This window comes from Labeo rohita, chromosome 12, assembly GCF_022985175.1.
Source record: "Labeo rohita strain BAU-BD-2019 chromosome 12, IGBB_LRoh.1.0, whole genome shotgun sequence".
Lineage (NCBI taxonomy): Eukaryota > Metazoa > Chordata > Actinopteri > Cypriniformes > Cyprinidae > Labeo > Labeo rohita.
The window spans coordinates 25,968,810-25,992,932 of record NC_066880.1 but is presented as its reverse complement, the minus strand read 5'-3'; the positions used below and the strand labels follow the sequence as shown (position 1 = coordinate 25,992,932).

Sequence of the window (24,123 nt, the reverse complement as noted above, 5' to 3'; positions counted from 1 at the left end):
ATACACTGGAAGTGTGCACTTGTTGCACTTCACTTTTTCCTCTGTGCAAAACCTGCACCATTCAGTGAGTTAGAGCTTGGAATAACACATGTAAGTACTTTTTCCACATATTATATAAACCAGGAATATGTTTCACCTGTTTGATATTATGTTACATCTGTATTGGAACATTGCTGATAGCAGTGTGAATTATTTATATACCCTTTGCAGAATAAGCAACATGTTAATCATTTAAACAGAATATGAGGGATCATAAACAATGCATGTTATTTTTTATTTACTACTGTACTGAAGATGTTTCACATCAAGATGTTTACATATAGTCCAAAAAACTAAAATGAATTTACACAAACAAACTACTTCAAAAATACATAATCATGCATCTTAATACGGTCTGTTTACGCACTTCTTGGATGATCAACAGCATATTTTGGAAGGGGTATGTAAACTTATGAGCATCATAAGTAAAAATTAATATATTTATTCAGCAAGGATGTGCTAAATTGGTCAAAAGTGACTGTAATGATTTTTACATTATTATACTTATTTCAAATAAATGCTGTTCTTTTACATTTTGTATTCATTAAGGAATCCTGAAGAAAAATGAGTGCTTTCAGAAAAATAATCAGCAAAACAACTGTTTTTGACATTGATAGTATAAAGAAATGCTGCTTGAGCAGCAAATCAGCATTTTCGAATGATTTCTGAGCGCTGAAGACTGGAATAATGGCTGCTGAAAATTCTGCTGTTCCATCACAAGAATAAATTGCATTTTAAAATACATAAAAAACAATCCCAGATATTTGAAGTCTAGTGTTATCACCTTTAACAAGATAGAAATACAGATTTATGTTCAAACTTTGCACACTTGCTCTTTGTTCTGTGTAGCAATGTTGTCTGAGTTGTTTAGTGTGTTATATGTATTTATATTTTGTATGACATGTATGTGCTCTGTGTGTATGTGTGTTTGTCTCAGTGAAGGGCGATGGCGCGTAAGACTAAGTGCTGTCGGCTCAACGGTCTGGAGATCTCACTCCTAGTTCTCTTCCTTTTGATGACAGTAGTCTCAGTTGGGCTAATAACAGTCCTGGCCCTCAAAATCGATTCAGAAAAAAGTAATTATATGTTTTAAAGTAATTTTTGAATCCCACGGTAATTTTTCCATTCATAAGCTTATTGAAAAATCATATCATGTCTGGTTTGAATTATTTGCACACCAGAAGAAACAACTCCAGATGAACCTGAACCGATCCCATCAGTGAATCCTCCAGAGATGCATTATCTGATTGGTGTGGGTCGAGCTGACTGTACTGGGCCTGTGGCCGATCTGCCTATGGTCAGTTTCACTTCTCCCAATACTTCTCTGTTCAGTTCGACTTTGATCATTTGACTTTACTCTGAAACTATAACCAGCTGTTTAGTTTGATTATTGGTGAGGCGTTAGTTGGAAGTTGATATGAATCAGTTACTACAGACTGATAATGTTTATGACTGTGCATTTAAGATTTTCATTAATGCTGTTTTTTTTAATCATGGGAAAGATGGGTTATGCCAGTACTCAGCAGACGGCGAGAGGGATTCACACACGTCTCTTCAGCAGAGCCTTCATCGTGGACGATGGCAAAAAAAGAGTGGTGTTCGTCACCGCGGACATCGGCATGGTCTCTCAGAGACTGAGGCTAGAGGTAGCACATACTTATCATTACACTCTAAAAATGCTCAGTTAAAAACAACCCAACTTGGGTAATTTGGCAACCCAGCACTGGGTAAATATTGGACAGAACACATGCTGGGTTATTTTGACCCAGCTGGTTGGGTTATATGTTTTTACCAAACATGCTGGGCTAACTATTGTTTAAAAAAAATATTTTGCTGGTTTAAGATGGACTGGAACTTATGAAAAAACACACAGAATTACTAGAGGCAACAGCAATAATAAGAAGATGAAAATTTATTATTAAGCAAGAACACGTACAAAATACAAGACAAATTGAGTTTATTTGGATGAATACAGCATAATTTACAATATTACATACATTTAAACTCGTGTAACAAGCATTTTAGACAAAAAAAAGCATCTCTCGCTCTCGTGCGGCAGTACAGGAGAGTCTCAGAAACAAAATGGGTTTCTCCAAGAAGTCGCTAGATTTGTCGCTAGGCGCTTTTTTGGAAAAAAAGGGTCTGTAAAGTCGCTAAATCTGGCAACAAAGTCGCTAAGTTGGCAACACTGCAGCTGGGTTGTTTCGTCAGAGACGAAACCAAGCATTAAAAAATACCTAGCAACTTAGTTACAGAACTAAGTACTCAGCACCTGGGTAAAAAATATTGAAAATAACCCAATAAAATTACCCAATGCTGAACCCAGCATTTTTTAAGAGTGGGGGTTTCTTTTTCTGAAGTACACCACATATTTTACTACAATTATGGTTGCTGTAAGCTTCATCGCATCAGTTTGATCATATTGTGTTTGTATGAGCTAAAGTTTAATTTCAATATTGCCCAAATCTCATTGGAATTGCATTTTGAAGATGTATTTAAAGTCATTGTCCCAAACCATTCCAGGTTTTGCAAGAGCTAAAGGCGAAATACGGAGACCTGTACAGGCAGGACAACGTGGTCATGAGTGGCACGCACACACATGCAGGCGTGGGCGGCTATTTCCAGTACACGCTCTTTATGATCACCAGTAAAGGCTACATCAAACCATCTATACAAGCCATCGTCAGAGGAATAGTCAGGGTATGTTTTACTGGCCAACTCTTATTTGAAATTTTTGCTATGGAAATACATAATGCTTACTCTTTTGGTTCTTGTAAATGCCTTCAGCATGTCATTGCTAATGTTTTCTATCCTGTGTATCAGAGCATTGATGTAGCTCACAGGAATTTGAAACCTGGACGCATTTTCATAAATAAAGGACAACTAGTTGACAGCAACTTGAACAGAAGCCCACATTCATACATGAACAACCCTGAGGAGGAGAGAAACAGGTTTGTTTGTTTGCTGATGTGCTCATATTGATCCAGCTTTTATTATTAAAGGGATAGTTCACTTACCCTTATGTTTATTTCTTCTGTAGAACATAAAAGAAGATAATTTGAGGAATGTTGGTTATGTTCAAACTGTTTCTTATGGAAGCCCGTTTCTGGCACTGAATACAAAATAAACTGTGATTAAAAACTCACAATTCTGACTTTTTTCCTCAGAATTGCAAATTTACATCTCGCAATTGTGACTTTTTTCCTCAGAATTGCGAGTTTATATCTCGCAGTTCTGACTTCATAATAATTGCGAATTATTCAGTCAGAACTGTGAGATATAAACTTGTAATTCTGAGAACATATCAGTCTTTTTTTCCCCTCAAAATTTGACTTTATAACTGACAATTGCAAGTTTATATCTTGCAATTCTGACTGTTCTAAGCAATTCTGAGAAAATAAAGGAATAAAGTCATGCAGGTTTGGAACAACATGATGAATTTTGAATTTTGGGTGAACTGTCCCTTTAAGGGGCAATATTTGGCCTCTGGAATTGATTTTAATTTTACCTGCATGAGGGCATTTTTTTCTCCCTATATAAAACACAAAAAATGCTGTCCTTTTATGTGATATTTAATATTGCACATTGAATCAAGTAAAATGACCTTAAACTCAGACATTAAAGAGGTTCACTTACAGAACAAAAAATTACAGATAATTTACTCACCCCCTTATCATCCAAGTTGTTCTTGTCTTTCTTTCGTCAGTCATAAAGAAATTATGTTTTTTGAAGAAGGCATTTCAGGATTTATCTCTATACCAGGGGTCACCAAACATGTTCCTGGAGGGCTGGTGTCCTGCGGTGTTTACCTCCAACTTTCCTCAACACACCTGCCTGGAAGTTTCAAGTATACCTAGTAAGACCTTGATTAGCTGGTTCAGGTGTGTTTGATTAGGGTTGGAACTGAACTCTGCAGGGACACCGGCCCTCCAGGACCGGGTCTGGTGACCCCTGCTCTAAATAGTGGACTTATATGGTGCCCCCAAGTTTGTACTTCCAAAATGCCATTTAAATGCAGCTTCAAAGGGCTCTAAACGATCCCAGCCAAGGAAGAAGGGTCTTTTCTAGCAAAACAATCAGTTATTTTCCAAAAAAAATTACCATTTATATATTTACCATTACTCCCATCTCATTTTCTCCCCCAACTTCAAAACTGTCCTACATCGCTGCAGAAGTACCGACCCAGTGTTTACAAAGTGAACATGCAAAGAAGATCAAACGCCCTTTACAAAAAAAAAAAGGTAAAACAGCGATGTAAGGCGATTTTGAAGTTGGAGAAGAAAATGACATGGGAGTTTTTCAGCATACCCTAACTGTCTTGGACTGGAATACACAGAGTTCACGCAGAGCTAGACAAGATGAGCATTTGAGGTGAAAATGTATATAAATTGTCCATTTTTTTTTTTTAGAAAATAACTGTGCGTTTCGCTAGATAAGACCCTGCTTCCTCGGCTGGGATCGATATGAGCCCTTTGAAGCTGCTTTTAAACTGCATTTTGGAAGTTCAAACTCATGGGCACCATAGAAGTCCATTATATTGAGAAGTGTTTTATGCTCAAGAAACATAATTTCTTTACAGCCGAAGAAAGAAAGACATGAACATCTTGGATGACAAGTGGGTGAGTAAATTATCTGTAGATTTTTGTTCTGGAAGTGAACAACATCTCTAAAGCAATTTGTATGTAGTTTTGTGCTTTTTTCGACTTTGGAGCCCCCTACAGGTAAGTGAGTGGAATTCACTGTCGTAGATATTCACTGTGGTAATTACAGCGGATAGCTGTGCAGGTGCATTTGTTGCTGCCGTAACGCAGCAAAAAACGTGATTGGTCTAGTTTTGGGCTGGTTTTAAATAGCAGTTGAGTGGGTTTTGTTGTGAAAACCTGGCAACCCTGATTAAAAGTTAGCTTGTCATCAGTGATTTTGAAACTGATAAATCAAGGTAAACACTTACATACAGTTGCTTTAATTTCTTAATTACAGAGTCAAAACAAAATTATACACAAAAGTGCTTGTAAATAATACAAAAGACAGGTTAGTTGTCACACAGTCTATGTGTCAGTGACTACAATAAGATTTTTTAAATTGTTCGCAAGTATAAATCTGTCTTCCAAACTAAAATTCCAGGATCTTTATATTTTTGTAATAGCTGAACCCAGGGCAATTTGTCTCATTATTATTATTATTATTATTTTTTTAACCCAAACTATGTGTTTATATTGCTGCATGTAACATTTACATTTTTGCAGTTTCATGAATTGTTTACGTCTCAAAATTGTGTTGAATGTGTCGTGACAGCTAGCTCCAGTTTCCTGTTAAAAACACTTCATATCGGTTGTAAGTTGCTACAAGTTAATTTCTGACTCTGTTTCCAACCCAGATATGAATTCACCACAGACAAGCAGATTGTCATCATGAAGTTCACAGACCTGGACGGGGACGGTATGGGCTTGCTCAGGTATAATATACATTTTACTTCAAAAAACCATAAGCGTCAGTACAAGCAGAGTAAGATTTTAGGGACTACAAGTTCTGTTTCTAAGTTTCCAAAATACACTGATAATAATACAGTGCTCTGATAATTGATTTATTGGTTATGTGTCTGCCCTCAGCTGGTTTGCTGTCCATCCCGTCAGTATGAATAACACCAATCGCATGATAAGCTCAGACAATCTTGGCTACGCCTCCTATGCCTTCGAGCAAGAGAAAAACATTGGCTTTCTACCCGGTCAGGTAAAAGGTCAACCTTTTTAATTAGAGCCTTTTCCCTCTGAGCCCCACCATCAGGGTTAATTAACTTTGTCTTTATTAGTTGTAATCTACTTGAAGAATTCACAAGGACATTTTGCCACTCAATAAAGTCAATAGTTCCCCTGAGAATGCTCTAAACATAGAGGAAGTTTATTGAAGATGGTTAATTAATGTTGTTATTATGCAAGATCTGTTTGCCCTATAAATGAAGCAGGAGATAAAATTTCTGTTGCTTATGTCGACAGTTTCTTTAATAGGCTTTTTGACTCAGGGACAGTATGAAAAGCTCAGTGCTAATGCATTACGGTCTGTTTACCTCCAGGGTCCATTTGTAGCCGGCTTTTCCTCCAGTAATCTTGGAGATTCATCTCCCAACATTCGTGGCCCAGTGTGTGTGAACACAGGGGAAAAGTGTGACTACCTTAACAGTTCCTGTCCCGTCGGTGGAGTGAGTTATTATTATAAACATGCTGTATTAACAGTGTTGTGCACCATTTACTATGGAATTAAACTAAGGATACCATTATTACCATCTATAATTTTTACATTCTTAATTAAAAATTGTTATTTATAAAGATTTGACACCTTCTACCAATCTGCTGTGTCATTGTCGATTTTAAAAAATATATTAATAATTTTATTTTTATATTATATGTATATTTAAATAATCTGTATATTTATTTATTTTTGGACAAATGCAACCTTTTATTTCAACTTAAATAGTTGCGGACTCTTGAAAATATTAATTCTTCACGTTCTATTTCACATGTACCTTTCAACAGAAAAAAGCATGCATAGCTTTTGGACCCGGTGAGGACATGTTTGAAAGCACCAGGATCATTGGAGAGAATATGTATAAAAAAGCAAAGGTTTGTCTCATTTGTCTTATTGCTTGATTCTAATGTGTATAAGTGATTGCGGTGTGAGTGTGTTACTTTACCTAGTGAATTTGTTCTGCAGGAGCTGTACAGCAGTGCAACACAGGAGCTGCACGGGCCTGTTTACACTGCACATCAGTGGGTCAACATGACCGATGAGACTGTCCCATTCAACTCCACTCATACAGTGAGTACAGGGTTCCTGTGCATAAAATACAGCTAATGAGACCAGCAACATGTACTAAGAAAGTAGTCAATTTGCAAAATTATGTTCATGTAAACTTATTTAACAAAAACATAAAGATTGAGTACAGAATAGTTTCATCTCAAAAGGACAATTTTATTCAACTTTAAAGATCAGCTGAATATCACAGATGCTGTCTGTAGAGCTTAACATGAACCAGAAAACTCATCTTTGTGGTGTTTATGCTAAAACTGTTTCTGTCATCAGGCACGGACATGTAAACCTGCTCTAGGCCACAGTTTTGCTGCTGGTACAACCGATGGAGGAGGAGAGTTTGACTTCACACAAGGTAAGATGATGAGTTTCATAGACGTAGACACACTTTGCAAGTGCTTTGTTAATTCTTATGGTTGCATATGTGACAGGCTGATAATTTTGGTTATGCTTTTTCTTGTCATCAGGGGATACAGATGGGGATCCTTTCTGGGACGGAATAAGAGATGCTATTTTGGGAGCCCCATCCAACGAGACCGTGGCTTGTCATGAGCCTAAACCAATCCTCTTCAGCACTGGGGAGGTACGAGGACAAGTACAGCTCATAAAAAAAAAGAATAACAAAATCTTACAATATGTTATCTTTTGTTATTATAAACATACAATGTGCCAAATTGAAAAATCACTTCAGAGTTGGCACTTTTTAAACACCCATTGGATTGTTTTCTTTGTTTTGAAATAATAACAGTTATAGTTGTTTTTATGCAGATGGATTCACCCCTCCCATGGCATCCAGCTATTGTGGATGTTCAGATCATGACTATCGGCTCTTTAGCCATAGTTGCTGTCCCAGGAGAATTTACGTGAGTTCTGTTTAGTATAGGGGAAATTAATATAGGAAACAGTGTCTCTATAACCAATAGCCAATAATGTTTACGCTAAATTGTTTGCTATGTTCTAGCACCATGTCAGGGAGAAGGATACGGGAGGCAGTCAAAAAGGTGAGAAATGCACATATTCTCTACAGGTCAAAAGTTCGGAATAATTTATGACTTTGAAAGAAGTCTCTTATGTATGTTAAAAATAGTAATTTTGTAAAGTATAATTATAATTTATAATAAATATAATTTAATTCAGTCACATGATCCTTCAGAAATCATCCTAATATGCTATTCTAATGGTCTGATTTTGGTTATTTTTGCTGCTTGATATTTTTGTGGAAAATGTAATACATTTTTTTTCAGTATTCTTTAATGAATAGGAAGTTCAAAAGAGCAGTATGTAAAACAGAAATCTTTTGTAATATTATAAATGTCTTTACTGTCACTTTTGATCAGTTTAATGCATTCTTGCTGAATATGAGTATTCATTTCCTTTTATTAATCTTTCTTAAACCAAACTGCTGAATAGTAGCGTATCATGGTTTCTACAAAAATGTAGGAAAAACTGTTTTTAAAATTTATAAGAAATGTTTCAGCAATTCAGCATATTAGAATGATTTCTGAAGGAGCATGTGACACTGAAGACTGGAGTAATGATGCTGAAAATTCAGCTTTGAATCACACAAATAAACTACATTTTAAAATATTTCAAAAACATTAAAAATTATTTGAAGAAAATGTAATTAATGTAATTATTCTAAACATTTGACTGGCAGTCTCATTAAAAATGGTAAAAATTTCCCAAAAATAAGAGGGATATATTCCACAAGAGAAAATAATTGCTAGAAATTACCCAGTTCAAAAGTTTACATCCCCTTGATTTTTAATATGGTGTTTTTTTTGTTTAGTAATAGTTGTTCATGAGTCCCTTGTTTGTCCTGAACAGTTAAACTGCCTGTTGTTCTTTAGAAAAATCCTGCAGGTCCCACAAATTCTTTGGTTTTCCAGCATTTTTGTGTATTTGAACTCTTTCCAACAATGACTGTATGATTTTGAGATCCATCTTTTCACACTGAGGACAACTGAGGGACTCATATGCAACTATTACAAAAGGTTTAAATGCTCACTGATGCTTCTGAAGGAAATACAATGCATTAAGAGCTGGGGGTGAAAACTTTTGAACAGAATAAGGATGTGTAAATTTTTCTTATTTTGTCCAAAAAGTCACATTTTTTGTCAATTAGTACTGCCCTTTAGAAGCTACAAAAGATACATACATGTTTCCCAGAAGACAAAATGAGAATTTACCCTGATCTTCAAATTAAAAAGTTTTCACCCCTCGGCTCTTCATGCATCGTGTTTCCTTCTGAAGCATCAGTGAGCATTTGAACCTTCTGTAATAGCTGCATATGAGTCATTTTTATAAATTCAACTATTATTTTCTCTGGTGGACTATATGTAAACATTTTTTATGTGAAATATCTTACTCAGGTCAGTATTAAATAAACAAGTAATAACATGCATCCCTCTTATTTTGGTAAAATAATTAACATTTTTAATGTTTCTGAAAGGGGGGTGCAAACTTTTGACCTCAACTGTACATATAGGGATAGTTCACCCAAAAGTGAAAACATAAACATAAATATAATAAATGAACTATGTTAAATAAATGTATATTTTTGACACAAATAAAAATGTATTTATGGGGAATAGTGTTAACACATTTATGTATTTTGACATCACAATCATTTCACATGATTTCCATAGGAGCTGGAGGTGACAGAGTCTTTCTCTAATGCAGAGGTGGTCGTCGCTGGTCTGTGCAACATCTACACCCACTACATCACTACATATGAAGAGTATCAGGTATATACTGTATGCCTCAGTTTTAGTGTTTACAAAAACATATCGTAATATAGTGATGGTGCTTCAAGATGCATCAGTGATCTAAAAACTAAATATATGTGTCTATCTTTTTCTGCTACCCTCACAGATCCAGCGATATGAGGGTGCATCCACTATTTTTGGTCCGCACACTCTCTCAGCTTACATCCAGCGCTACAGAGGCCTGGCCAAAGCTATAGCTCATGTAACGCTCCACTGCCTTACAGTCATTTGTGACTTTTTGATGAACTGACATGGTCTGGCTGATCTCATGAATGAATCAATCTTCCACAGGGAACAATAGCAGAGCTGCCTAAGGGTCCCGAACCCCCTTTCTTTGATGAAGACAAACTTTTTAATCAAGTGAAGGACCCGGTGGCAGATGTAGCACCAGTTAACACCACATTTGGCGACGTTGTAGAGCAGGTCAACCCCGTCTATAAAGTGGTAGGTCAATTATACATACAGTACATACGGTTTAATAAGGGGGCAGTCACATTTACCATTGCTTGGCACATTTTTGCAGGCAAAATCAATAATTTCAATAGGAATCGGCACGTTTGAAAGTTTCACGTGAGGGTGAAAAAGTTCCCCATATAGATTTAGCTCTTGTTCAAGTTGGACCAAGATAAAGCTACTCGGTTCAAAAATTGCACTGTTAACAATGGACCTATTTTGCCTGTGCAATATGAGTGTACATTAACACTGTACTAGTGAAAGCTAAGCTTGCAGCGTACATATGCTCACTATTATAAATTGACAACCTGTAATTTATTTTTTTAAAGGGAGAAATTGCATCTGTCACATTTGTTGCTGGAAACCCGAGACACTCTGGAGATATTGTGAGTTCTTTAGTAGCAGTAACTTTACAGTAATCTCTTGCAAAACATGCTCTTTTATGAATGAGATATAACTAATTTTATAAATGAGATATAACTAATCTGTGGTGATTATGATATCAGAGAGATACGACATTTGTCACAGTGGAGATGTTTCACAACGACACAGACTCATGGGAAACAGTTCACAATGATGCATCATGGGAAACAAGGTAATGTGTTTTTTACAGATATACAGTACATGCTGAAGAAAGATGCATTTAATGCTTTTTAAATGCTAATGTTATCATATTCATTTGTATCATTCTATGCTTTCACTTTGAGGTTGAGTTAATAAAGTCATTTTAAAGCTAATGTATCTTTCAAGGTGTGTCCCCGATAAGGTAAACGCTGAGTCAAAGTCTTATCACTTTTTATATAATAGGGGTAGGAATCACAGGGTACCTCACGTTGCGATATGATACATGGTTCACGATACAGATATCACAATCCGGCAATTCTGAGATAATTAATATATTGCCAGACAGTCCGATAATGATCATCACGATAACTTTGATTACTTTGATAAACATCATAACTGTATAACTATGAAAACAAAATGCCTGTAAAAAGATTAAGTGTAGGTTTTCTCTATTTATTATTAAGTCCAAACTGTTAGAAAACAGAAATAAAAGGTAACATTTTAAGTAAACTAAACATTTTATTCTGACACTTTTTAAAAGCTTAAACCTTTCTTTGTGATACATTTTTATACAAGTCACTTTCCCAGTCAATAAAATTTAACACATCCAAGCATAGGACTTTAATGAGAAATCATAACTTTATTAGGCTTCATTCACATCCTCTTCATTAAAATGAAATATGTCATATACTGTAGAAAGAAAGCAGATTTATCAGCATGTATGATCAATAACGTACCTCAGAAAGTAAGTAAGATAGGTTTTTTGATTAATATTGATTTATTTGATATTAATTTTCATACCCTGTCTGAATCTGAGCATAGAGACAAACCTGAGTTTTCAAACTGGGACCACAGAAAAAAGGGAAAAAAATAGTGTAAAAATGTTAAATGATAATATTAATAATTAAATAAATGTACTATAATATATAACACATACTAATTTTTTGTATGTCTGTCTGTTCAGGTTTCACTGGATTAAAGGACTTGCAGGCCGGAGTCAGTCAAAAGTGGAGTGGCATATCCCACTCACGGCACAGACAGGAACCTACCGGATTCAACACTTTGGATACTTCAAGGATAACAGCAACATTACTAAACCATACGTGGGCACTTCTGATGCTTTCAAAGTCACCAAAAGCTTTTACTACTATTGATCAGTGAGAAAGAACATTAGATGCAATGCTGACAAATATTAGCTGCTCATAAGGCAGTAAACAAACGGCAACTTAATATTGTTGTTCTTTACACAACAATATTATTATTATTATTATTATTATTATTATTGTGTAAATCTACATAAATGTTAAATGTTCATACAGCGAGAGTACTAAATGTCAAATGCACTGAACTTTGTTTTTCTATAATATTGATTTCTAAGGTGAAGGAATTGTTTAGTGAAATATAAAAATATCTATAAACTGTTCCAGTAGCTCCTGATTGGTCTCTAACTGCTAAAATAAACAATATGTGTTCATATTATCATTGAGCAACAGACATAGAAGCCAAATATTAAACTTAATTTACATGTCAGGTACACTGTCTTAAGAATTTATTTAATAAAGTTTTTAACTGAAACTTGTGTCTTAATATTATGCCATATTTGTCTTGTAACCTCGAAAAATGGTTAATTTATCTTTAAAGGTGCAATCAGTGGTTTGATTCTGGTTTTAACAATTTCACATTGAAATGTTTTGTAAAGGCTAGTGTTCCATTACAAAAAGTTTGTATGTGATGGACAGCCCCTCAGGTGCAATGTACTTCGCCATGTTGAAAAGTCTTAACCCGCGTTTTTTTTTTTTTTTTTTTTTTTTTTTTTTTTTTTTAAATAAACGGAGAGTTATGCTAGCAGCATAATATAGTTTCATGATGCTAAGAGCGAAAATTAGGCAATGAAACCTAATTTAGGTAGGTTTTGATGCTGGTTTAAGCTGGTCCTTTGCTGGTTTATGCTGGTCCTTTGCTGGTTCATGAGGGTCCTTGACCAGCAACATGACCAGCAAAAACCAGCAAAGGACCAGCTTAAACCAGCATCAAAACCTACCTAACCAGCATTCCAGCATCAAAACATACCTACCAGCATATGCTGGTTTTTTCACCAGGGCGCTATTATCATTATAATTTATACAGAACGCAAAGAGACGATCGTGGTTCAGTCAATAATGTGGCATCGATACTTAAAAGTACATAAAGAACAGCCATGCTAACGCTAGCTAAAGAACTACTGGGTGTGCAACATTTACATATATAATACTTAGGCTACGGCATATAAAAAAATGTGTTGTATTTTAAAACGTGTCACAAATGCAAAACAAGACGTCAGGAGACACGTCAAGAAGTGAATTTGATTTATTGATAGTTAGTTGATTTACTAGAATTATATTTTCACAACTCTCTTAATTTGTAGCACTGTGAAGATCTTAACTTTTTATTTTTGTCCTGATGTTGCCCGTCCAATTCTTCCTACAGTTCTGATGCCAATCACTTGGACAATAAATTATTTAAAACACTCTATGATCGAATAACAAAGTTCATGGTACAAACAGAGTTGGAATTCAGGTATAAAAATAAGTTCTAAGTGCTACACAAACTTTAATACTGTCACCTTTAAGGCATCTTTATATTTAACAAAAATGTGTCCATGTGTATTTAAACAATGCTCTTATATTCCCCACTTACAAAAAGTATGAAGTGGGAAAATATTAGTAGCAAGCCTGTAAATATCTTATAAAATATAGCAAAACTACTAATAAATGAACCAGATACAAAGTGTTAACCATATCTAAAATGATCCTAAAACATGAAGATACATACAAAAGCTTGTGAATGGGTTTCAACTGTTAAAACTCTCTGTACTACAGTGTTAATGTTAAAATACTGAAAGAAAACCAACACAAAAACAAACCACTTTAAATACAATACCAAAGCTTACTAAAGTAAATGTCTGGATAAAAGTCTGTATCATGTAGCACAATGAGATATTACTCTGTGTTTTCAAATTACATTCCATTGTAATGATTCAGTGTTAAAGGCAATTGTTCAAATGCAGCATTGAACAAAAATCCAGCCTAAATTTCTGGAAAAAAAAAAAAAAAAAAAAATCAGCAATCCAATTACAATTTAAATCTGAAGGGTTCACCATTCTGGATGACCACAGTTTATGACACAAGTAATGTCAAGGGAATTCAAGCCTTGACAAACAGCAATAAATCATAAAACACAAAAAGTGAAATTTTCTCGAAATGTTTGGGACTGAGTTGTCTCTTCCTGAGTTAAGTCAAAAGATGACTCATATTCTTCAATAATGCTCAAAAACACTTGGGAAGAAATAAAGTTATAACTCTAAACAAACAGTCACTACTAAACCTACCTACACAACAAAATACATGGAACAGATTAACATTGACATTGCAGAGACTCTTAAAGGTTAAAGGTTTTAAAACACTCCATATGCATCCCCACGGGTTGCCACAGCGAAGGCAGGGTAACCCTCGTAGGTTGCATAGGCAGTCAGGTCCTGACCCAGAGAAACGGCCTGTTTCAGCTGGGTAGCAGTGGGGCTGGCAATTGTATAACCTGTGAAACCAAAAGGAAAAAACTCAACAAAATAATTTGAGAAGCCAAAGGTGTTTTTCTTAACCTTAAAGAGATAGTTCATCCAAAAATGAAAACTCTTTCATTAATTGCTCATTGTCATGTTGTTCCAAACCCGTAAGACCTTCATTCATCTTCAGAACACAAATTAAGATGTTCTTGATGAAATCTGAGAGCTTTCTGACCCTTCATATGCAGCAATGCAACTGACATGTTCAAGGCCCAGAAAGGTAGTAAGGACATCGTTAAAATAGCCCATGTGACATCAGTGGTTCAAACGTAATGTGCGTGGAAGACTGACGCGGAACAGAAAAAATGGTTGAATAAGGTCATTATTTTTGTTTTCTTGTTCTCATAGCTTCATAACATTGCCATTGAACCACTGATGTCACATGGACTATTTTAACAATGTCCTTACTACCTTTCTGGGTCTTGAACATGTCAGTTGCATTGCTGTCTATGCAGGGTCAGAAAGGTCTCGGATTTCCCCAAGAATATCCTGATTTGTGTTCCGAAGATGAACGAAGGTCTTACGGGTTTGGAACGACATAAGGGTGAGAAATTAATGACAGAATTTTAATTTTTGGGTGAACTATCCCTTTCTTTTCGTTACGTGGTCTTAAAAAGTCTTAAGAATTTACCTTCATAAAACCTACAGAAACCCATATGACATTAATATTTAAATATGAAATACAAATATGTATTCTTTAACTATATTAGCATTATGTGCCGGTTTCATTATAATTTAATAATTCTGTTACTTATGAGTTTTAGGTTTAAAACAAATCTTTATGCCACAGTCATACATTATTGAGTAATTAATACAATAAAACATTAGTCCTAATATGTGCTTACTCCATTATAACAGAATCACAGTAAAATAAGTAGCACTCTTACAGACCTTACATACCTGGGAATGCAGCAGCGACGGCCGCAGCAGCGGAAGCGTCAGCGCCCTCTGTCTGAACACCAAGGATTTGCAGCGTGTGTTCGGCTGCATGCAGCTTTGCCTCATCCACTGATGCACAGAGCTTGGCGGGGGTGAACGGATGTCTGATTGGGCACACAAAGAGCAAGAGTAGTAAAATATGGTGTTGAGTAAATGTAGATTTTACACTGTATGTATAGCACTGTGAGCTGTTTTGATTTCTAATGGCTACGTTGGCACCTGTCTACACCTGAAGTTTGTTTATTTATTTTTTTAAAGAAACTGATGGTGGATCGTTATATTGTTTTGTGCTTAATTTCCTTACACTGCTACTGCACCAGATTCACCCATAGTTCACCCACAAATGAAAATTCTGTCATTAATTACTCACCCTCTTGTTGTTTCAAACCCGTAAGACCTTTGTTCATCTTCGAAACACAAATTAAGATATTTTTGATGAGATCCAAAAGCTTTCTGACCCTGCATAGACAGCAAGGGTCCTACAATGGTCAAGGCACAGAAATGAGGACATTGTAAAAATAGTCCATGTGATTTTACAGAACTATGAGAATAATTTTTGTGCACAAAGAAAACAAACAACTTCATATTCAAAAATCCTTCTCCTCTGCGTCACCCTAGCACCATTGTGGAGAGTATCACAACGCATGTGTTTTCTACTTAAGCAGCACCAAGTGTATACGTCGATAATAGAGCTAAGGTGGAGCAGAACTGTTAAATAAAGTTATTTTTAATTTTGTTTTCTCGTAGCTTCATAAAATTACAGTTGAACCACTGATGTCACATGGACCATTTTTCTGTGGCTTGACTGTGGTAGGACCTCTGCTGTCTGTGGAGGATCAGAGATCTCTCGGATTGCATCAGAAATATCTTAATTTGTGTTCTGAAGATAAACGAAAGTCCTACAGGTTGGGAACGACATGAGGGTGAGTAATTAATGACGGAATTTTCATTTTTGGGTGAACTATCCCTTTAATGAATGCTCAGATGTGAAAAAAGGTAATGAGGTAATGATTTCCTAATTAATGATTTTCTAAATTTTCCAAATGTCAGTTTTGTTTTCCTTTTTTTCAGGTAGTTTGATCAATAGTGTGCAGGCGTTGTACGTAATAACCAATCGTGGTTGCAAAAAGGGTGTATCTTTAGAGAATGGTCGAAGCAATGCAAATATGTGTACATATAATGTATGAGGACTGTAGAGAATAAGTCGTTAGGAAATGAAAGCCAAAACCTGGACATTTTAGGCAATTTAGAAATCCAAGAAAAAGAGGACATGGTTATCCTAATCTACGTCAGTAGTTGCCAACTATGGTCCTGGAGTACCTCCAACACTGTACATTTTGCATGTCTCTTTTGCATGTCTCTAATCAAACAGACTTAATTCACCTCATTAGCTCTTTTGGTAGAGACTTCAAAACCTGAAATGGGAGTGTCAGAGAAAGGAGACATGTTTACGGCAGTTCATGTGCAGTGTTTATGGCTCCTCCAGGAATGTGGTTGGGATCTATGTTTTGTGAGTTAATGCAACTGTTCTTGCTTTGTGATGATGTGCGTATGGTTGAGGTAGAGGTTGTGGCGTACATGTTTGGATATTGAGTAGCCAAAGCAGGGATGGTGACTTTGTAAAGGAACAGTTGCCTCTGATCTGGTCCAATAGCAGAGTGAAGCTGGTAAACAGGTTGCCCCCAGTTATTCTTTTGGCAAATATCCTCTAAGATCTGCAAAAACAGGCAAAATCGTCCTTGGAAAATTGTTCCTTTGAAAGCTTCATCCTTTTAAAATCCACAAGTAGTCTTTTCAGTGAGGGAATAAGTGTACCTGTGGGGCGTGTTTGATGCCTTGGGGCTTCAGAGTGACTGGGTTCATGGGCGTGAGCTCCATGCCAGGAAGAAGGTCATAGAGTTTGTCGTCGGGGCGTTTGTCTGTCTTGAGTTGGTACATGGCGCAGCCACGACCCACGCCTGCATAGGCGAGGTATCCTCGCCCACCCAAACCACGTACGCCCGCTGCCCCTACAGGTACATTCATGTAAATTTCTAGGAATGCAAAAGGCATTAAGTCGAATCAAATCACCAGAAATCAGCTGGATTTCAATCAAGATTTAGAGAAACTGATCATATATTCCAAGCCAGCACATTACAGATGCTGCATCTCTGATTCTTGTCAGATCATTTCTTTTAGAAATTTGACAGACTTGATTTTTGGACCCCATTCATTCAGAATAATACATTATTGTAATTGGACTGTAATATGCAGGCATGGATAACATTCAAATGCTAGATAGGACAAGCAAGACTATCAAAAACAATATAGCAAAATACATTATGTTTAAGGTCACATGCAAATGAAGATGCAAATATCATACGGTTGAATTGGCATATTAAAACAGTAATGGAAGATCTTTACATAAGCAATTTGCCCTGTCTCTTTAAAGTCAACATGAAATAAAAATGTACTCAATTTACCTCCTGGCCTTATTGTGCACTATTCATCAGTTCATGTCAATCCAAAAATGTTAACTATTATTTCATTAATATACAGTAATTTGCTCCACCTCTGAAACTGTTCATTTCATCCAATCAATTTGTTATTTTTTTCCCCCCTCACTGACTATGCCATTTCGCTTGGAGTTGTCACATTGTGAATATAAAATATAATTTGAAATACACTTCATGTTGACTTTAATAAATGTAGACTGGCCAAGTCTGTATTCATTTTATTACTTGCTTAGATATGAAATGGATCTTTTGGTCATTAAAGAATCATTAAGAACTACTGCATACTTCACAAGCTTGATTAACAGTTACAGAATGATATTTCTTCGGAGATGATTTCATGTAATCACGTCTGAAACAGATTTCAACAAGTGAATCAAATGAATACCCACCTCTCACAGAAGGGGAGCGCACCAGCCCCCTGGTACTTATGTGCCCTTTATTACTGGGAAAGCGGAACTGATTAGGTATGGCTGCGTATGCATGGGGGGCGTAGAATATAGGTGCTCCTAGGTAGGCAGCTGAGGGGTCGTACATCTGGCCTACGGTGTAAGCATAGTCTCCTTGAAGCAAAGTACCGCCACGACCCCCTGTGCCTCGGGTGTACCGAACATAGCTGTCCTTATCCACAGGCTTGGCTAATGTGACCTCAATGGGAGAACCATCAATGACCTGGAGGGAAATCAGAGGTTTTTATACAGTATTATTTCGTAATGACTGGCGCGAGTTTCAATAGGTTGTGTCCCGTCTCACCTTTCCATTCAGTGCGTTCATGGCGTTGATGGCATCCTCTCTTTGAGAGAAATGAACAAAAGCGTAATCTCTGATCTTCTTCACCCTTTCAACAGCACCTGCGAGTCCACAAATTGCATTTAAACAAACCCACATTATGAACAGCAATCATATGAAATTTTATGACAATGCATGCAACACAACAACACTATTGTTATTATTATGCCACCTAGAGGGTGCTTAACTTTAAAACACAACTGTAGGTCATAACAAACTGCTTGCATAACAACCTACTGGGTCATTTTTTGGAGGAGGGCAATTTCCATTAATGATACTTCAAATTATGCATCTAGTTGTGCTGTTACTTTTCTAAGTGCTCGCACTTATGATTTTCGCCTGACAGATGATAGAAAGTGTAAAAAGACTAGCACTAAAGGTGTGACCTGAGCCATATCCAGAGACTTGAATATTAAAAAGACTTTTTGTTAGCTCACCAGGTTTGATGCTGTTAAACTCTATCTCTATAGTCTCCTCTGTAGTGGGCAACATCAGATTGCGAACATAGAGGATCTTCACTGTGGCCATGGTGTCTTCATCTACCTCTACTTCAGGTTCAGCCCAGTCAACTGCAATTGGATGACCCCACAGCTGAATCCTTCCTGGAAAGAGAGAGAAAACCATGTCAATGTCTAGTCTTTTATCTCTCATTTTCTTTGGGCAATGAACGAAGTATCTTTGAACTCAACATGAGTTCAGCCTGAGGGAAATCAATAAAATCTTGTCTGGCTCTGGAGACTGACGATTGGTTTGAAAAATGTCTGTACATTTAAAGAAGTGGGAGTGCTTTTTGGACAAGAACATTGGTGTAATATCTAACTTGATGTAGCTTACCTGGTAGCAGTTTCCTCCTGGCCATGGCGGCAGCTCTGTGGCTTTCATACTCGACAAATGCAAAACCTCTGTTTTTGGACTTGTCAGCAGCACTTGGATAAACGATGACATCCATGACACCATCCGTCACCTTCTTCATCTCTGCCAGGATTTCTTCTCTCTTTTTGGTCTTCGGAATGCCGCCCACAAATAGCCGACAGTTGTCTACACTTGCACACACACCAAGAAGTCTTCCATTCCTGTGTGAAGATATGTGAGAATTGTTCATCAGTTTTTTTGGTTACAAAATGCTTTGTCCACTAGATGTCCAGTGTGAACAATGGCTCACCGGATTTCATAATTGTTGAGCTGTTTCATGGCATTCTTAGCCTCTTGTTTTGTGGAGAAGGTAACAAATGCATAGCCTCGATTGTTGCCATTGAAGTCCATCATCATCCGTACTTCGTAAATTTTGCCAAACTGCAAAGACAGATAAGTGTAAGTTTTAAAGCTACACCACTGAAGGATTCGTTCACTTCCAGAATAAAAATTTCCTGATAATTTATTCATCCCTATGTTTTTTCAGTCAAGATGAAATTAAGGTTTTTGAGGAAAACTTTAGAGGATTTCTCTTCATGTAGTTGACTTCAATGGGACCCAGTGGATTGAAGGTCCAAACTGCAGTTTTAGTGCAGCTTCAAAGGGCTCTACACGACCCCAGCCAAAGAATAAGGGTCTTAAGTAGCTAAACGATTTTCATTTTGAACTAGCTTTGCGTCCCACTTCATGCATTGCGTAGCCACATTGAAAAGGTCACGCGTAACATAGGCGGAAGTACTGACCCAGTGTTTACAAAGTGAATGTAAAGTCAAACGCTCCTTACAAAAAAGACAACAATGTTGGACGAATTTGAAGTTGGAGGAGAAAATGAGATGGAGTTTTCATCCTACCCTACCTTTTTAAATCAAAGTACACAAAACTAACTTCGCATGACCTTTCCAATGTGATTACGTAGTGTGTGAAGATGTGCATTGGAGAGCTAATGCAAGATGAGCATTTGTGGTTAAAAAAGTGTATACATTTTCATTTATTTTTAGAAAATGGCCAAACGTTTCACTAGATAAGACCCTTATTCCTCGGCTGGGATCGTGTAGAGCCCTTTGAAGCTGCACTGAAACTGCAATTTGGACCTTCAACCCATTGATCCCCATTGAAGTCCACTATATGGTGAAAAATCCTGGATTGTTTTCCTCAAAAATCTTTCTTTTCAAATGAAGAAAGAAACATGAACATCTTGGATGACATGGGGGTGAGTAAATTACCAAGAAATTCAGGAGTGAGCTAAGAAGCTTTTAAGCTTTAAAGTCATTATCCATTCATTTCAAATTATTATAGTTGACCACTTTCCCCCTTACTTTTTCACAGAGCGGCACCAGTTCATCCTCAAAGAGGTCTCGAGGAAGCTTTCCCACAAAAATCTCACTGCCTCTCTCTGGAGGTGGGCCTTCCCAGCCAGGAGGTGGACCACCGTATCTCCTCTGGCCATTTTCCTGAGGAGAAAACAATTATAATGACTCTCAAGAATGGACAAATCATTGTACTGATCCGAAGACATATGCTACTTTTTAATTCACAGATGGAAAGGAAGGAGTTTTTTCCATTTTCACCATATATTGCCACTACACGACATATAAAAAACTGCTGAAGACAACCACACAGATATTCCCAGAGGAGAAAACATCAAAAAAATGGATTTTTATGAACCAGCGGCACTGAATTTCTCTCTCTGTGTTAACAGGTTAGAGTGGAATTAAGCAAGTGTTCCTATCCCATAATCCCACAGCGGCATCTGTCCTGTTACCCGAGACTGTGGTAACTCCTACCTGGTGTATGTGATATCCTGTGCGCTGGATCAGAGCACGCAGCGCAGTCTCTTTCTGCGTGCCAGTCAGTCCGTCCCCGCATTTTTGATTGGTTTCCATTGTGAGTGATTATCAGCAATAAATCAGCAAAATTAGGGGTGCTCACTGAAATTAAATCAAAGTTCAAACACACATAAATGACAGGGCAAGATTGCATACTCCTGCTTTAAATCTGAACATGATAAGAAGCCAAGACATGTCTCGCACGGACAGGTTCAAAGGTAAGAAATGTATATGTCTCAAATATTAATGCTCTTTTGAACAACACTAATCCATTAGAAAATAGCCATTTTCTTCATTCATACATAAGAGCCAACTTTATCACAAAGATCTGATCCTAGTGGAGGAGAAACGTGATTATTTGCTCTTAATGTAGGCATCTGTCATCTTAATTTAATCAGTGTCTCTGATCAAAGTCTGTTTGAACTGCATGAAGAAAGCTTTGGGTATATATTGGCTTTTTACCTGCTGGACAGCGCTGGCGCTGGCAAAAAAAAAAAAAAAAAGTGGGGGAAAAACATTTTCCGCACCTCCAGGTCAAGGACCGTGGTGTAATTATTAACTGAAGAGAACAAATCAAAACAGCAGACAATCATTGAGTCACATATGTTTCAATAGGAAGACATCTGTGTCCCGCCCTTATTTCACACCTTGTTCCAGCCAGTTTCCATCAATGAGAATGTAGAAAATAGAAACGCATAATTCTATTATAACATCAAAAGACTGCTCTATAAATAGCTTGCAACTCAGAAGACTAAAAGGATTGTTCACACATAAATTTAGATTCAGTCATCATTTACTTAAGTGTATGACTTTTTTTTTCATCTATGGAATACAAAATATATGTGTATAACGTATAACGTTTTTGTACGTATTATGAAAGCTGGGTCCAGGACATCTCTGGACACCTTTGACTTTAAAATCTATGACTTTGCAGACTCGTGCAAATCTGAGCACAGTTTAAGATGTTGAGATCTCTTTGGAGACTCATTAGAGACACTAGATACTATGTTTGTTTCTGAGGATAAAATTTGGGCAGGAATTAGGCTTAAGTAAAAAGTAAGCAGAAGTCCCCATTTATCTCGATCTAATATTAACAAGATCTCGCTTGTGATTATTCGCTCTTTTAAGATGAGAGCGCTATCAAGCGTGATTGAATCACATGGCCACGGGTCTTTAAAATCATCAGTGGAGTGTCTATTTGTCTTTGTCTTTTTCAGCTTCACTTGATCAAAGGGAGATGCTGAAGACAACAAAGGATGACGAGTACAGAATAGGGGTCAAAGGTGACAAGACTGCTAGTCATTTTCAAAAGCTCTTCAGCATCAGCGTGTAATCATGACAGCAATGATTATACCATGATACCATGATCATTGTCTCTGTATAAGCGGCTCAGAAAGACAAAGACAAGCTAGCCTTTATTTGGTATCTATCTATCTATCTTTGTAAACTTGTAATTTCTCAATTTTGTTTAGGTTGAAGTACTGAATTATCAACTTTTTGCATGTTCAGTATAAGGTCAGAATTTGAATCCACATGAAAATAACCACTTAGTCATTAAAATATGCTTATCTTGCCTAGTGCATCAAGTAAGCAAGGACTGCGCCCCATTAAAATAGGTGCACTATGTCCTGGAAGTCTGTGTTCTCTTTTGAATTTTCTCAAGCTTTCTTTGTATTAATTTTACAGTGCACCGCATATCACCAGCAATGACAGCGCTAATGTGTTCGCCTCTGCAAATTCAATAGCTTTTGCAAAGCACAGAGAGTTTATCTAGACTGAAAGGACTCGTCACATATGACTCACTGAGTGAGATGCTATTACCGCACGCTTTTGCAGTTGGCCTTTTATTCAATCCGTACAGTGCATAAGACCAAAAATCTTTAGGGAAGCGCCACAAATGGCGGCTTTCATGAAACTCAAACGTCAGGGATATAAGAGAGATGGGTGAACATTAGGAAGCCATTAAAGAGAGCATTTTAAGACAGTACGGAAAGGACTCCATTAGTCTGCAGTCCTTCCACTGCTCTCTCCTGGACAGCCTGGTTACCGTTTGCATAAACAAGATAACTAGACGTGCGCTTATCGTGCCTGGATCTCTGGCTGCTTTTCAGCCCATGTTGACTGAAGCTAAATACACATGTTCTGAAGGCCATTGTGCTGGACTAAAATGTGCAGGGAATATAATATATGTAATTGCACTTCAATTGCATGTTGCTGCCTGCCTCTGTATTTAGGCTTTTAAGACCATAAATCAAAAAAGATATCATATGCACTGACCAATCGCACATGTACACACTATTTCTAGTGTTAATAACCATCTGTGAGGTTCAGCATGGCGTGTTTAATAAATACCAAATGTTGGAGAAGTACCATATGTTGAAACATTACAGTAACAGCATTTATTAGCTCTGGGCTAACATTGTAGCTGAGCTCCTTACAACTAATGTGATATTTACATGTGCATGTGCTGTATGTTGAAATATAACAGTTGAAGAAAGGTGATGAGTGGCTTGTTTCTACATTATAAACATTGTGATGAAGTATCACAACAGAGTTTGTGTTGCTGAATCTAAATAAACTGCATTAGTCAAATTAATGTGTATAATTCATTGATTCTGTATTATATCTCACCTAGACAGTGTCCTCACAATCATACATGACAGTTTTAATGCAAAATGATTCATTGCATTGCGTAATTAAATGCTTTATATACATGCAACAATGCCGTATGGATGAGCACGGTGTTTTTTTAAACACTGCCACTACCTTGATCTTGCCACTACCTGACAAGACTCCCTTATGTCTCATAATTTGGTATTAAAGAAGCAACTTACCTGAGCAATTTCAGAGATCACCTCCCGGAAGACTCAGACCCTCATTCTGCTGAATTTGGCAACGTGTCACTGGGGTGATTCTGTAATCACATCATATCAAAC

The 24,123-nt window shown here is 36.8% G+C and overlaps 2 protein-coding genes across 4 annotated transcripts; one reads left to right on the top strand and one right to left on the bottom strand.

Moving 5' to 3' along the window:
* Positions 1 to 11,782, top strand: asah2 (N-acylsphingosine amidohydrolase 2). The gene is made up of 21 exons (XM_051124318.1): positions 1 to 90; positions 977 to 1,115; positions 1,221 to 1,336; positions 1,542 to 1,685; positions 2,563 to 2,739; positions 2,863 to 2,990; positions 5,417 to 5,494; positions 5,649 to 5,769; positions 6,110 to 6,235; positions 6,570 to 6,656; positions 6,748 to 6,852; positions 7,117 to 7,198; positions 7,311 to 7,426; positions 7,612 to 7,706; positions 7,805 to 7,844; positions 9,492 to 9,590; positions 9,718 to 9,813; positions 9,903 to 10,055; positions 10,394 to 10,450; positions 10,571 to 10,659; positions 11,593 to 11,782. Exons 2-21 carry the CDS (start codon positions 986 to 988, stop codon positions 11,780 to 11,782), a joined length of 2,229 nt encoding a protein of 742 aa, XP_050980275.1. The 5' UTR covers positions 1 to 90; positions 977 to 985.
* Positions 11,783 to 12,958: 1,176 nt separating this feature from the next.
* a1cf (apobec1 complementation factor) lies at positions 12,959 to 24,123 on the bottom strand. Of its 3 annotated transcripts, none has more exons than XM_051124322.1 (12): positions 24,022 to 24,123; positions 21,146 to 21,289; positions 20,678 to 20,812; positions 19,612 to 19,742; positions 19,284 to 19,522; positions 18,887 to 19,051; positions 18,414 to 18,511; positions 18,053 to 18,332; positions 16,984 to 17,201; positions 16,747 to 16,883; positions 15,130 to 15,272; positions 12,959 to 14,201 (listed from the first exon to the last, which is right to left on the bottom strand). In XM_051124322.1, exons 2-12 carry the CDS (start codon positions 21,242 to 21,244, stop codon positions 14,062 to 14,064), a joined length of 1,785 nt encoding a protein of 594 aa, XP_050980279.1. In that variant the 5' UTR covers positions 21,245 to 21,289; positions 24,022 to 24,123; the 3' UTR covers positions 12,959 to 14,061. The 3 variants fall into 3 exon arrangements, with proteins under 3 accessions (XP_050980279.1, XP_050980280.1, XP_050980281.1); XM_051124323.1 differs by having other exon boundaries at positions 16,984 to 17,177; XM_051124324.1 differs by having other exon boundaries at positions 14,054 to 14,201; positions 15,121 to 15,272.